The sequence below is a fragment of the Globicephala melas genome, chromosome 16 (genome assembly GCF_963455315.2).
Source record: "Globicephala melas chromosome 16, mGloMel1.2, whole genome shotgun sequence".
Classification (NCBI taxonomy): domain Eukaryota; kingdom Metazoa; phylum Chordata; class Mammalia; order Artiodactyla; family Delphinidae; genus Globicephala; species Globicephala melas.
In genome coordinates, this window is record NC_083329.1 from 77,776,498 (window position 1) to 77,792,812 (window position 16,315).

General features: G+C 38.4%; 1 protein-coding gene across 1 annotated transcript in view; it reads left to right on the top strand.

The window, feature by feature from the left end:
- Nucleotides 1-16,100, top strand: part of LYST (lysosomal trafficking regulator) — a 176,714-nt gene extending 160,614 nt beyond the window's left edge. The window contains exons 48-53 of the mRNA XM_060286129.2: nt 750-848; nt 6,666-6,805; nt 7,086-7,183; nt 12,489-12,645; nt 13,051-13,122; nt 14,062-16,100. Coding sequence (XP_060142112.1) covers nt 750-848; nt 6,666-6,805; nt 7,086-7,183; nt 12,489-12,645; nt 13,051-13,122; nt 14,062-14,200 — 705 coding nt within the window. The 3' untranslated portion in view covers nt 14,201-16,100. The remainder of the gene's footprint in view (nt 1-749; nt 849-6,665; nt 6,806-7,085; nt 7,184-12,488; nt 12,646-13,050; nt 13,123-14,061) is intronic.
- Nucleotides 16,101-16,315: the final 215 nt, after the last annotated feature.

Consider the following 16,315-nt stretch of genomic DNA (forward strand, 5'->3'; position numbering starts at 1 on the left):
CCAGCCGACCGACCAGGAGACGTGGGACTGGAGAGGGGGCAGAGCAGCTGGGGACAGCTGCTGGGGTGTGGTGCTGGGGGTGCTAGTGCCAGAGGAAGACTGTCAGGCCGAGCAAAGAGGTGAGCCCACCTTGAATAGTGTCGCCATGGTTGGGACTCAAGGGTTTATAATCCCCAAGGAATAATCCCAGATTTTTTTCTCCACGTTTATCTTTCTTTCTTCTCCTATCTAGCAATCTTTAGAACTGTTAGAAGCAATACCTCTACTTATATATATACTCTGTTTCCCTACCAAAGACAGAAAAAGGAAAAAAAAAAAGAAATAAAAGTAAAAATCAGGTACATGCATCTCTCTCTCTCTCTCTCTCTCTCTCTCACACACACACACACACACACACACACACACTCTCACACCCTCTCAACCTTGGATCTAGTCAATCCTGTATCATTTTGTTTAAATTTCTGAGGAACAAATGGCCCTGTGTGTATTTGTGTGTGTGTGTGTGTATGTGTGGACACAGAAAAATGTAAAATCATAGACAATGCATTGTAATACATTTTAATTTGGAAACAGCTTTTAGATAGCTTTAAGTTACAGAATATTATTATATCTTACACCATTCTAATCATTTCAAGTAAAATGTTTACCTTAAATTTTGTGATCATATATTTTTAAAATAATTGTCAGAAAAGTAGGAGCATTTCTCATGCTTTCTAAACATGATAATCTTTGATTTGTCCTTTCTCTAGGTGACTAGTTGTGCTTGGGTACCGGACAGTTGCCAACTGTTTACTGGGAGCAAATGTGGTGTCATCACAGCCTACACAAACAGATTCATGAGCGGCACGGTAGGTCCTGGGCGCGTTTTGTGGGATTTTCATGTTAGTGAGGGGAAGAAACCCTTTATGAAGTATAAATTTGGTATAAGATTAAATTTTTTATACATTAATCTTTTGTACTTTAATCTTTTCACATAAGCTCTTAAAATGTAAAAGGTCACATGTCTAACTCTTTAATTTTAGGTTTATTAAGATCACAAAAATTTTGAAAATAACCGTAAAGGTCAGAGACAGACAGTATTTTGAGTTATGACCTGTTTTGAGTTTAGGCTTTTCCATGGCATTTTGATGCTTGCTTGCGTTCATTCTCGGTATCAACCTGAGTGCTTACAGGTATCCCACAATATTCTATAAAAGTTGGAAGTACAGAACTTCTGATGTTCAACATTCCTATGCCCTCTGGGTGAATTAAATGACAGAAAAATCCAAGTAGCCAGTCTTGATTTCTACCACTTACTGGAAGAAATTTTTTCGTTCACTGAATCCTTTGGATTTGAGAGTTAAATTATTAAAACACTCTAGTGAAGAAGACATTATGCAATACTTCTTTTAATCTACTGTCATTCCTTTTTTTTGTTTTTTTTGCAGTAACAGTACTTACTTTTTTAAGAGATTAAACCTACAGTATTTTAGTAGTTAATTAAAGAACCAATTCCTAAGAGGCATTTCCACTGTAGGTCTGTCATTCCTTTCTTGAATCAGCTGTCTGTGGTGCTGTTGAGGATTAGTGGCAAGTTTAGGGTGATAACTCAGTGATTATCATTCTAGTCTAAAATGTGCTCTGTGCTTTATTTTAATTACAATTTTCTGCATTATTTTATAAAACATGTTTTACTGGGTGAAACCTGTATTTCTAGCATAGGGTGATGCTCAGTTCCTTACTTTTCTGTCCAAGTTTATTCCCTTTTAAGCCCTTGTTAAGGTTCTTTGCCACGATCCTTGGGGTATAAATGTGACCATAATATTGTTTCTGTCTCTTAGTCTAAGGAGTCATTAAAATGTTTGAAGCAGGAGTGATATGATCCAGTCAGCATTTTAAGGCCGTCACTGTAACGCCTACAAGGAGAATCGCTTAAAAGGGGTGTGGGGCTGGAGGGGAGGGTACCAGTTCAGAGACGCTGTAGTGATACAGGCCAGCCGTGGTGAGGGCTCCGTGTCAGGAGGTTGGCATGTACAGGTTATTGCAGGACAGTGAGGTTGTGCTCTAAGAAAGATTCACACACAGCTTAGAAGAGCCACAAGTGGGACCAACCAGATGTCAGGGAGCCTGAAAAGTTACACATGAGCTAGATCTTTTTTTGTTTTGTTTTGTTTTGTTTTGTTTTTGTGGTACGCGGGCCTCTCACTGTTGTGGCCTCTCCCATTGCGGAGCACAGGCTCCAGACACGCAGGCTCAACGGCCACGGCTCACGGGCCCAGCCGCTCCATGGCATGTGGGATCTTCCCAGACTGGGGCACGAACCCGTGTCCCCTGCATCGGCAGGCGGACTCTCAACCACTGCGCCACCAGGGAAGCCCCCCACATGAGCTAGATCTTAAAGGACCATTTTACTAAGTGGAGAAAAGAGGAAAGAGTATTGTAGCAAAGTAAACCGGCACATGGAAACAAAGGCATGGTGGTTTGGGGGATGGCAGATACTTTTATGTGTAGTTTAGAGTAGAACGTGCTGGGAGGAGTGCCACATTCAGGGCAGGAACAGTAGAGTGAGGTGAGGGTCTTATACACAGGCCACAATAAGAAGAATGCTAGGGGGTGTGAGCAGAGAGGCGCCTTCACTTTTGGATTGTCTTCTGTTTTCTCCTTTTTACTCCCCAAGGCCTAAAGTGGATGTTAATTTTATAATATCTCTAATATTTACCACTGCCATTGCCTTTCACCTTCTGAGTTCACCCTGTTTCCTTTTTTCTACAAATATATTCTAATCTCTGCTGCTAGAGCAGTTGTCTGCTTGTACACTCAGATCATTTGCACCATCATAGACACCTATTTAAAAACTAGCTTCATCTTTTGTTTTTTATTTCCTCTTGCTTTCCCCAACACTATGAACAGCCTTGCTCTTAGTTTTCCTTACTTCCATTCTTCCTATAATTTAAAATTGTAATTGTACGCTAGCACAGTATACAGTATTGGTTAAAAAAAAACAAAGATTAAGCTGTACTCGGTATAGGAGTAATTTTGCACAACATAGCTTTGAAATAGATCGAAGATGTAGCTATTATCATTTGAATACAGCAAGACACATGCTTCTTTTAGTTTGAAGTTATTGTGAAGTCTTAGGTTGCTTACCTTTCCTCAGTTCTGTATTTGCCTGAAAGTGGATTTTTTCAATTTATTTGTAAGGGTTTTCTTTTTCTCCTAAGTATTAATAGTATTAGGTAATCAAGTCATGAGATTAATAGTTACTATTTAAACCATGTCCAAAATTGTATCTTAGCTGTGTGGTTTTATCATTGTTTGGTCTGAGAGAAGGTTACTTGGGTTTTTGTAGATGTTGTTGTTGCTTTTTATTGGGGACCGTCTCATCATTTTGGGGTCCCCGAAGCTGCAGATGTGACCCTATGCCTGTGAGGTTGGCAGGGAACACCTCATGTTTACTAGCTTCTGTTCTCCCAACCCGCTGAAGGCCATGGTTCTAAAAGTATCTATGCTCTCGTTTGTGTTGGCCTTGACACATACGAAAGACCACCTCCCAAGCACCATGTAGGATATGACCAAAATAATTGTTGTCTGAAAATATTTTCGAGGGAATCTTATGAAATACTTTCCTGAGCTAGTGAAGCATATATAACTTTGAGCATTGTGAGTTTCTGTTGACTATCCCAAGACAGTCTGCTAAAATGCATTCTACATGTGTAATGACGAGTATGTTGCTTGGTTATAGGGAATGGTCATCTATAAGCCATTTATATACAGTATTAGAGAAGAATGTCTTCTAAAAGTGATAACTGATTTTAAAATAGTTGGTCTTGAGTCATTTTTTCACTAATTAAATAGTGTGGCCACATCATCTTCATATAAGTGAACACCTGTATTTCTATTCTCTAAATTGATGGTGGTTGGAGAAAATATATGCAGTGTATCAAGGTAGTATTACACCATTCAAGAACATTTTATGAAGAAGTAGGCCAGCACAAGATTCCTGTTCTACCCATGGAAATTATTTTCTGATCCATCAGGGAATCATCTAGTAACACTAACACCTGCAATTATTTTAAAGTGAAAAATCTATAAAATTTCAATAACCACTATAGGGTACCTACCTTGTGTTTACCCCATAAATATTATTCATGATCATGAAGTAAAAAAAAAAATACACACACACACATATATACATACATATATTTATTTATTATTATTATTTTTTTTAATAAGCAAGGAGGGAGCTTTCGCTTGAGGGCATTTGTCAATCCTAGAATATTGACACTGTCCTTGGACAGCCTCTTGTGAGAGGAATAGAAAACAACAACAAGGGACAGAGCAAGCTGGGGAGTCCCAAGGAGGCCCTTGTCCAAAAGGCTGGTCCCTAAGAGTAAGGATGAGTCAGATAGGACCAACTCTTGCCTGGAATTACAGCCTGGATTGGAATCCGCTGGGTTGTCCAGGATCCTCAAGACTTGACTTTGGGTAAGGCGTCCCTAGCCTGGCATGGAGATCCAGGTCATCCAGCAGAAGAAACAAGGAGGTACTTGCATTCTATTCCACAAATAGAGGAATTCCTACAAATAATCTTCTTAATGCAGTAACAAATACACAAAACCAAGCACACAGATTTACAGAGAAGAAAATGAATATGTGAACAAGTTAAACTTAGTTACAATAAGAGAAATTCAAGTTAAAGCAACCTTGATTGCCGTTTAAAACTCGGGAAATTTTCACAGATTTAGAATGGGAATTGAGTCACAAACTGAAATGCTGCAGAGTTCAAGCAGAGAAGGAAGGACCTCAGGCCTTTGGGGGCAAGGAATTCTTTGGTCCCAGGGACCCTGAAGAATGGTCTGCAAGGGCACTGGCACACCCCTGTGGCCCTGCAGGCTCCTGGCCCTGCGGGGAAGGTCACGGAGGAGAGCCAGAAGGGGCCCAGAACTAGGACTCGTGCCCTTGTTCAGAGCCATCTGGTTGCTGTGGTTGTGTGCAGTTGAAGGCCACATGCCCTAGCTAAACAGAAGCCACTGCCACACAGCTCAAGCCAGTGGTTCCAAGGGGAACTGTAAGCCTGGTATCGCCGGCTCATTTGAGTCTTTAAGAATAAAATAGGTATTTTTACGTGAAAAATAAAGCACTTAAAATAGATGAGCTGCAGCTAATAACTCAACACATGTTTCAAAAGCAGTGGTGATCAAAAAGGCAAGATGCAGCAGATACCTAAAGAATAATTAATACCATATATATAAAGTTTAGCAACATGAAAAACAATACAATTGTTATAGTAACATATAGTAGAACATAAATTCTACATACATGGGAAACAAATACAAAATTCAGGATAATAGTAACTTCTGACAAGAGAGAGGAAATAGGATGTAAAACAGTACACAGACTATGTAATGTTTAATGTTTTCTTTATTTAAAAAATAAGCTGATCTTATAAAATATTAGGATTAGTTTAACTGAGTGGTCAGTATACAGCTTTTTATTATACTTTCTTTCTACTTTTCTATATTCTTTGTATTGAAATACTTTATGACAATAAACTGCTACCCTAATGAAAACAAAGGTTAGACCCTGTGTGGACATCTGGCATCTGTGAGCCATGTGGAACTTGGAACATCAGTTTTCAATGTTTGATTTAGAAAATCAGTCCACAACTATTGATGAGTAATACATCGCCATTGGTGGCATCATGAATTGGTACAAAGCCTTTGAAAAGTACACTCAAGAACTGTAAAATTTTTAATATTCACTGATCCACTAGTAGGATACTGGAAATTCTAAAGAAATGATTTAGAGGAGGAACAAAACTTATATACATGAAGGATTTAATTATGACATCTATAATTTTGAAAAAATTTGAAACAATTTTAAACGTCTATCATAAAGGATGCTCAAGGGGACTTCCCTGGTGGTGCAGTAGTTAAGAATCCGCCTGCCAAGGAAGGGGACATGGGTTCGAGCCCTGGTGCGGGAAGATCCCACATGCCGCGGAGCAACTAAGTCCGTGTGCCACAACTACTGAGCCTGTGCTCTAGAGCCCATGAGCCACAACTGCTGAGCCCATGTGCCACAACTACTGGAGCCTGCGTGCCTAGAGCCCGTGCTCTGCAACAAGAGAAGCCACCGCGATGAGAAGTCCGTGCACCACAAGGAAGAGTAGCCCCTGCCCACCGCAATTAGAGTAAGCCTGTGTGAGGCAACAAAGACCCAACACAGCCAAAAATAAATAAATAAATAAATTAATTAATTATTTTTAAAAGGGATGCTCAAGTAAATTATGGTATACTAACTGTATAGAATATTATAACACTTAAAAATCATTTTGAAGACACTGTCAAAAATGGAAAATGCTTATGGGAGAATGTATAAAATACAAAATAGGGAATTATTTGTATGGCAATAATCACAGCTATAAAATACATATGTAATTGGCTAAAGACTGGAAAAGAATAGAAAAAATGAAAAGCTTATTTGTTGATGAAATTATGGTCAATTAAACATTTGTTAATGTTTAATTAGTTTTACTCTTTAGAAAAAGTTGAACTAGATTGAAAAATGAGATGTTTGAGAAGAATATTTGAATCACTTGGGTTGTTTTCATTTTTGAGATACGACACTAGGATACCTTTCGTCATGGTTTTTGTTTTATACTTTACTTATTTTTTAAATTTTAGCCTTCAGAGATAGAAATGGAGTCTCAGATACATCTCTATGGGCACACAGAAGAGATAACCAGCTTATTTGTCTGCAAACCATACAGTATAATGATAAGTGTGAGCAGAGATGGAACCTGCATCATATGGGATTTAAACAGGTACAGAAATCTCCAACTCTAAAATAGCTATTTGTAATGTTTTAGTTCTTACTGTGAGAAATAGATGCACTAAAATAATATCTTTATATCATAATAGCTTTAAGCATGAAATACGGACTTTACCTTTGTAATCTTATTGAATTAAAAAATCAGTTAGGAATATAGTCAGGAATGCTTTATAAATAGTAGATACATATACAGTGAGGAAAAGAATTATACAAATAAGAGAATATAATTATATGTAATGATCATATGCAAATTCATGTCTTTGGTCTTTCAGGTTGTGCTACGTACAAAGTCTGGCGGGACACAAAAGCCCTGTCACAGCCGTCTCTGCCAGTGAGACTACAGGTGACATTGCCACCGTGTGTGACTCAGGTGAGCTGGCCCCAAAACCAAAGCACAGGGTGGTTGCACTCACAGTGCATTCAGCCAGCTGGTTACATCATAGGTTAAACTGTTGCATTACATCTCTCAGGTCCCTGCCAGATCTGTATACTTAGGTGATAGCATGTATGTGTGTTAAGACTCCACACTCCCAATGCAGGGGTCATGGGCTCGATCCCTAGTCAGGGAACTAAGATCCGGCATGCCACACAGCGAGGCCAAAAAAAAAACCCAGTAAGGTTGAAGATTGAGTTCATCAATTTCGGCATCTACTTATGCAAAAGTTAGTATTGTCATAATTTAACTTTTTTCTGATATATGTAAGATTGCATTTGAGCACATGTAAGTTAAGCAAATTACTGTTACATAATTATCTGAATTTTCTTTGGTTTTATTTTTCCATCCTTTTTTGCTTCTGCTTTTTTTTTTTTTATTTATATATTTTTTTTTTGCGGTACGCGGGCCTCTCACTGTTGGGGCCTCTCCCGTTGCGGAGCACAGGCTCCGGACGCGCAGGCTCAGCGGCCATGGCTCACGGGCCCAGCCGCCCCGCGGCATGTGGGATCTTCCCGGCCCGGGGCACGAACCCGTGTCCCCTGCATCGGCAGGTGGACTCTCAACCACTGCGCCACCAGGGAAGCCCTGCTTCTGCTTTTTAACTACTGACTTTGCTACCTCCCTCCTGACTAAATGAAAAGAATGATGATCAACTTCCTACATGTGTCTTGTAGTTCCTGTGAGAGAGTAGTATAAAATAATAATGGAAGTATAATTTGCCCAAAATTTGCATGGCAAAGATATATCTCCTAATCAAAGGTCTGGCTTTTAGTTTTTGTTTTTTCATGTATACATATTAAAAAACTTGATGCATCCAGAGAGAAAGAACTGTTGAAAAGCTCATCAATTTTCTGTTTGCATTTCCATTAATTGAACGGATCCTTTGAAGAACTGTTTCTTTTTGTCCACTCAGTACAGATATCTTCCACACATCTACAGTGGGTGGTCTTTTATCCTTTGCTTGCATTTTTCATATTGTTTGTTTTTTCCTGACACCAAATGTGTGGTCTTTCCAGACACTAAACAATTCTCCAATTCTATGACACCAACTGGGTGTCCAACAGTGCAATTCAATTCTGACACTAATTAGTTGAAGTTAGCAAATTTGGGAGTCCCAAGACCCCCCACCAGGTTTGATAATTCTCTCGAATGACTCACAAAACTCAGTAAAACACTGTACTTACTACTATGGTTCATTACAAAGGATAGAAGTGAACAGCCAGAAGAAAAGGTAGGTAGGGTGAGGTCACAGGGTCTGTCCCTGTGAAGTCAGACTGCACCACCCTCCTGGCATGTCAGTGTGCTCATCAACTTGGAAACTCTCCTCCCCCTGTTGTTTAGGAGTTTTTCTAAGGTTCCATTCTGTAGGCAGTAGATTCTGTCATTGGCCATTAGGAACTGAGCTCAACCTCCCGCCCCTCTCCCTTCCCTGGAAGTGGGAGGTGCTGTAAGTTCTAACTCGGGGTTGGCTTTTCGGGTGACCAGTTCCCATCCTGAAGCTGTCTGGGCCTCCCCCCAGGAGTTATCTCATTAGCATAAAAAAGACAGTAAATTAACAAGGATTTAGGAGCTCTATGCCAGGGACCTGGGACAAAGTCCGAATATTTATTTTTGTACTATACCACAGTAAAACTCTTGTTTTTACAAAACACTCATTCATGCTTGTATTCAAGAAAAGTAACATCTTCAGTCATGCTTCAAGATTTCAGTGTGAAGTATTTGCCAGTCTTCACCCCTAGTCATAAAATAATGTCATGAAAATATTTTTATTTCCTAATCAGCATAACTAAGGGGAAAGACCTTAAACAGTTGACTTTGGTAATATAAGTGTGGGCAGATTATTGATGACTTTGCTAATTGTTCCTCCTTGATTTATACATTAGTGGCTTTTAGTATGTCACATCAAGAGGGAATTTGGGGGAATCATATAATGATTATTTATATAGAGTTCTCTACTTTCTTGTTTTGGCAACATTTGGAAGTTAGGACTGATCCCGAGGGAACCAAATTTTGTAAAGTTAATTACTTTCCTGCTGCCAGTAGTGATTTATTATATCTGTGATATTACATTAGCTAGTCATATGGGAACACGAAACCAAATTACTTTTGCTTACAATTACCAGCTCACTAGTAGGGTGTTCAGGTGCCCCTAGGTAGTGTGCACAGTATAATAGAGTAATGGCTAGAACGTTCTTTCCACTTTGAACAAAAAGGCCTTCTACACTTGTTTGAGGCCTCTCAGTGCATATAGAAGAGGACTCATAAAGAGCAACTGGTATATAGACAGCATAATAAAAATAATGATTTTTTTTAATTTTATTTTTAAATAATGATTTTTTTTAAAAAAGAGAGGACAAATTTATGTTCAGTGATCCAGACTATATTTCATTCTCCTATTCTTATAGTCCAGGAAGGGAAGAAAGTTACCAGATTTAGCCTACGAAAAGTCTGGACACTTTAGTGAGAACCATCCAAGTAACTTTTAAATCAAAATTTAAGAGAAATAAATACATATGCATGTGCATGTATATGTATATATAATATATAATGTGTATATGTATGTATACACATATATAATCTCAAAATTTTCTGTATTGGGGCTGAAGATACACTGGCAAACTCATTCCTCCTGATCCTAATTTCCCAGGGCTTATTATGGGATGTGGTTGTTATAGTGATAAGATGTAAAATTTATTAAACTATGTAAATATTATAGTAGATGGTTTTTGTATTTTTTAAAATCATTCTGCCACTATATCAAAATATATGCATTTCAACTAGGGCTCATAGCCTTTTCCTGTGTTGCCAGTGGTACTCTGAAGTTAATATACTATTCTAAGATTCAGAGTAGGGGGTAGTTCTCCAATTTCTTTTAATTTTGATGAAGATGTATAGGAAGAATAAAGATTTTTTTCAGGAATACCCAACTTTCTGACTTTTAGTTGATATGTTAAATTATACATGAAAGCAATCCAGTATTGGGTAAGGGCCTCGATTTTTTTTTAATATATATTTATAATCTTAGGCAGATGAGTGGTTACTTGGTTTTGTGGCAGACCAAGTTTCTGGGCAATCTGCTAGGGTAATTCTTTGCCTGTTAAGTTCCAGACCATACTTCAGAGTTGAGGACCACATTTAGATTTTTTATTTTGAAGAACTCAGCCATGCAATAGCTGTGTCTTACAGTTACCAACCCCTACATCAATATTGTTTACGGATATGTATCCAATGACTTCAGTAAGCCTTCTGACCATACTTGTACACATCCAGTCACTTTGTATATTTTTTTAAATCTTTATTAGATATTAAATTCAAAAGAAAGAGTGAAATCTCTACTTACGTAAAAGATGAGTTTATCATCTACAATTGTATTTCTTTAGCATATTGAGGCTCCTATATCTTTTTTTTTAAAGTTATTTATTTTTGGCTGCGTTGGATCTTTGTTGCTGCACGTGCGCTTTCTCTACTTGCGGCGAGCAGGGGCTACTCTTCATTGCAGCGCGCGGGCTTCTCATTACGGTGGCTTCTCTTGTCGCAGCACACGGGCTCTAGGTGCGCGGACTTCAGTAGTTGTGGCACGCGGGATCAGTAGTTGTGGCTCACGGGCTCTAGAGCACAGGCTCAGTAGTTGTGGCGCACGGGCTTAGCTGCTCAGTGGCATGCGGGATCTTCCCGGACCAGGGATCGAACCCGTGTCCCCTGCATTGGCAGGCGGATTCTTAACCACTGTGCCACCAGGGAAGTCCCACAGTCTCCTATATCTTGATGCTTTATTTGGATAATCTCTCCTAATCAATATTCTACAATGGGAAGTAGACCACTGGGCATTTTTTAATCTTTGTGTGTGTATGTGTATGTGTGTATGTGTGTGGTAAAATATATTTAACATAAAAGCTGCCATTTAAACCATTTTAAAGAATACAATTCAGTGGCATTATTACGTTCACAGTGTTGTGCAACCATCACCACTGTCCGCTTCAAAAACTTTTTCATCACCCTGAACAGAAACTCTGTAACCATAACTCCCACACTCCTCCCTCCCCAGCAGAGCCTGGTAACCTCTATTCGACTTTCTCTCTCTGTGAATTTGCCTATTCTAGATATTTTATATAAGTGGAATCATACAGTATTTGTCCTTTTGTGTCTGGGTTATTTCACTTAGCGTACCACTTTCAAGGTTTATCCGTGTTGGTGCCTATATCAGAACTTAATTCCTTTTTGTGGCTAGACAATATTCCATCGTATAGATATACCACATTTTTGTTTATCCATTCATCTCTTGATAAACATTTGGGTTGTTCCCACCTTTTGGCTATTGTGAATGATACTGCAACACACTAGGCATTTTGGTTGGTGACATTTGAAGGTCTTCCGCATACCTTTAGGTAAAGAAGTATTTCCAATATTTATTTCTTTGCTATAAAATCTTTTCATTTCCTTAATAAAGAGAGAAACACATTGTCTGCTTTTCTGTTAGTTCTAATGGAGAGATAAAATTAAGTGTAGTAACACATTATGTCGTCCAAACTTTGCCATGCCTCTTAACCTCTGTCTTATCAGTATGAGAATATTTCTCCAAAGAAGGCTGGACACATCACCATGAGGCCCCAAACCACAGCCCGAGTTTATAGAAGATATTAAAGCAATTAGTGCCTCCTCCACCCCCTGGAAAACTACAAAAAGTTTGGTTACTCATGGTCTTTGAAAGGAAAAAAAATTCGTTTAATAAGACATCGATTTGTAAGAGTCAATCTTAGACATTCTGAAGAATTAGCTTTCATTTTTTTTAAGAATTAGTTTTTAACTCAGCTTTTACTGTAACTTTTTTTTCTTCAGAAGTCCCGGAAGTCACTTCTTATAGATAGTTTCACAGAATATTTTCTTCTCTTTTTGGAGATTGTTTAGCTTTCTAGGTACTTTCAAATTCAGATTTGGCAGTTTGTATGCTGAAATATCATGACTACAGAAAGATTCATGGTTAATTTACATTGTTGCTCTACCTTGTAGCTTAATTTATTTTCGTTTTTTTCACTGGTCATCTTCTCTAGATAAATATGCCAACTCTGTGTGACTTACAGTGCAGTAGCTCCATTTATACAGTCTTCAGTCGTGAGTTGCCTATAAACTTCATCACTAAAACAAACAAGCTAGGCCCTCAGGGATGCCCCTCTGGGGCCCAGTTTAGGGGGCTCTGTGACACCCACAGCCTGGTGACCTGCGGGTGACTGTGGCATTTTAGCTGGCGGGGGCAGTGACCTCAGACTCTGGACAGTGAACGGGGACCTCGTTGGACATGTCCACTGCAGAGAGATCATTTGTTCCGTGGCTTTCTCGAACCAGCCTGAGGGAGTATCTATCAACGTGATTGCTGGGGGATTGGAAAATGGAATTGTAAGGTAAGAGGAGTTTCTTCTTTCTTTGTGTACTTTTGTCTGTAAGGGCACAGCAGTTTCAAAAATTGGTTTTTACTATCTAAACATCATAATATTTAGAGATTTAACATCACCTTCGGATATCGGTTCTTCAGTTCTTCGTTTTATTTATAAATAGTAAAGATAGCTATAGTACATTTTTGAAATTTTATATTGTTTGTCAACTATGAAAGAGTAACAATATGAAAGTACACAGTTAGGTTTCCTTTCTCCCCACCCACCTGGGCAAACTGCCCAGAAGTAACTACTGTTAATCGGTTTATTGTGTTTCCTTCCAGATGACTTTTAACAAGTAAACACATAGGTTCAATTTTTAGGGAAGGAAACTTTAGTTTGCATAATTAGATGATGACTTTTTTCTTCCTCTAGGTTATGGAGTACTTGGGACCTAAAGCCTGTGCGGGAAATTACATTTCCTAAATCGAATAAGCCTATTGTAAGGTAAAACCTCCCTCACCTCTTCTTTCCTTCATAACATACTCTGTGACTGTTTTGTTGGAGAGACAGTAAAGCACACAGAGGTAAAGAAGTGCGTAAGGAAAGTCATTGTAAACAGCCGGCCATTTATTGAAGCCCAGGATGCGCGGGGCCCGGTGGCAAGAGGAGGCCAAATGCCTGTCTTCATGGAGCTCGAAGTCTGGGTCAGGAGCTCACAGCCCCACAGGCAGGCGTGCTGGGCTCGTGGCCAGGGAAGCCTCCTGAACTTCCAGCAGAAGTGATGGATTTTTTCCCTTTCCTTATGGAAAATCCCATAATGGTGATTGATGGCTACAGGCGTGTGCTTGACAGGACTGCTAAACAACCAGTTACCCTTTGCTCTGTTAACAAATTTGACTTTAAAAACTCAATTGGAAGGAAGGGATTCAAATTCTACTTTATTAAAATAATTTTTAATCCACTAAATGTAATGTTTAATGAACCTACATTAATTATGTATTAATGTTACATTTTTTACCCTTTCCCCTTTCAGGGAAATAAAATACCTCCATAAAATAATCACCATTTATTTCTATAGAGAGAAAGTGTAGTACTGCTGTATTTTTCGAAGTTTCCTATACCCAAGTATTTGTAGTTTAAGTAATCAGGCTAAACAAGAAGGGAAAAGAAAATATGCAAAGAAGGAGCAGAACGTACTGATCCTTTTGGTCCTGGTTTTAGTCTGTATCACTTGGTTAGAAGGAGCTTCACAAACATGCCAGCAGAGCAAGTAAACTACATTAGAATTACAGTCAAAACCAATGAGTTGTAGGCCGTCATTTTGTTTGTCTCTGTGCTCCAGTAAACATATCTTAACCCCCTTACACTGATTTCCATGTGATCACCAATATGCTGATACACTTTTCAGAGACACAATATACAAATGGGATTTTTTTTTCACAGCCTTACATTTTCCTGCGATGGCCACCATTTGTACACAGCAAACAGTGATGGGACCGTGATCGCCTGGTGTCGGAAGGACCAGCAGCGCCTGAAACAGCCAATGTTCTATTCCTTCCTCAGCAGCTATGCAGCGGGATGAGTGAGAACCTCGCATTCTGCAAGGCACTTTAACTCCAAGCTAGATTTGCCGACTTCGCCAGTTACAGGAGGTCAAACCCGAAGAACTGGATGACCAAACAAACCATCCAAGTAATGATAAAGTCTATTCATCTGCACAAAATTCTGCAGCCTCACGAGGTCCTGAGAGGAAAGTATTGTTTAGTGATGACCTGGAGGGTGTGTCAGTATGCACTAACCAACAAGGTTTAAGTCTGACACAGTAGATTAAAATCATATTCTTAAAGGTTTTCTTCCATAGAGGATTCTAAAGAAAAGATGAGCATCTCTCTATTTCTGTTTTCTATTACTTTCTATTTTCTATTATTCCAAAAAAGCCAGTAGGATTTAAATTGGTTAGCTGTTAGTATAAAATGCTCTAAAGATTATATTTTAAAAGTTTTCTGCCAAGATAACACACCCACCCCACTCCCCCCAAAAAAGGAAAGATAAGGAGAAAGAATTCAGGACTTGATCATTGCTTTCTTTGAGAAGTATGTAATCCAGTAGGTGCCTCTGCACCAAAGATTTTTTGGAATATCTGAATATTTGAATCTCAGTGTTAGGCAGTTTTTGCCTGTTGCCTTCTTAGCTCAAAGTAGAACCAGAATTTTTTGACAGTCACAAACAACAACACAAGTATCTTTGATTTTCAGACACATTCTGTTTCTTCATAAAAATCCTACTTAAAATCCATAACACTAGATATGGAATATCCTTAGTTGAGTCACTAAGATTTAAACACAGTGATAATTCTTTTAATATCTGCCATTTACAGAGCATTAAATACTTAACAATTTGCAATAGAAAGCCTCCATTTCAGAAAAAGTTTGCACAGATATTAATAATGCAGTCCAGTTAAGGCATTTAATCTAATATGCAGGAGGAGTTTTCTTCCCCAAAACAGAATTACAAAAGAAAAGGACACAGCTTACTTCGTTTTAAACAGGAGGCAGAATAATTCTTTTAGGAAGCAGTTTCCACTGTTTCTACTAACCTATACCACTTGAGAATTCTAGGAACAATAGAAAAATCTGTGTACTCCACAGCAAACTTACACATGATAAAGACAGAATTCCTAAATCCTGGAATAGTCTATCATGATATTATGGCTCTATTTTTACTTGGGGTGCTGCTTTATTGGCTTTGAAAACACTGTAAAATAAGCTGTTACCATGAGATACAAAGATGTATTCCTGCCTAAGAATTACTTGCGTGTTTGTTATGGCAATTTAATTCATATGGTGTTTACAGAACTACTTTTGTAACTTCCAGACTTTCTAAAACATTCTGCTTAAAAACTGTATAAAATGCAATTGCAAAGTCTCTGCTGTCAAGGTAAATACAAGAGGAAGCAAGTGGCTACGTATGCTCGTAACCTTCAGTTGCATACATAGGTAAGAGCACTTCACGGCTGCACTGAGATCATGGTTTGCACAGACCACCTATTAAATCTGAGGTCCAAATAGGTGCAGAGATGAGACTATTCCTATTCACGTTGAAGTGATTTGCTTTGTTTAAAAAAAAAAAAAAACGCAGCTATTGTCTAACTTTCATTTTTCTACTGAAAACTTTACATTAGTCCCTTATTAGAATAAGGTTGCTACTCAGTCTTTTTTTTTTTTAAGGCTGAATTTCATCATTTATCTAAAGAGAAAATATGCAAAATGACTGGTCTTGTTAAGAGTGCAATATTATATTTTTATGTAAAAATAAAAATGAAATTGGGGGGATTATTTATTCAGCATGAAACTTAATATGTATATGTTTGAAGCACTTCATAATATGCATGTTGTAGCAAATATTTCTGTAAACTGTCACAAGCTCTGTTACCTTTGTACACACTGCCACTTCACAGTGGGGATAAATTTCATAAAAATAGATTTGAGGACCTATTCTCATTGCAGTTTAACTATTATGACCAGATCTCAAACTGGTGGCTGTTTTTGGTAACCCATATAGTTTCTCTCTTTAGCTCCCCTATAAATTTATGTCACTAGAAAAGGATAACTGTCATTTCTTAATTGTGGTCTTTGTGAGAACTTGTATATTTCAATCTTTACTGCCTTTAAATGGAGTTTAGACAGAAGTCCTAAGG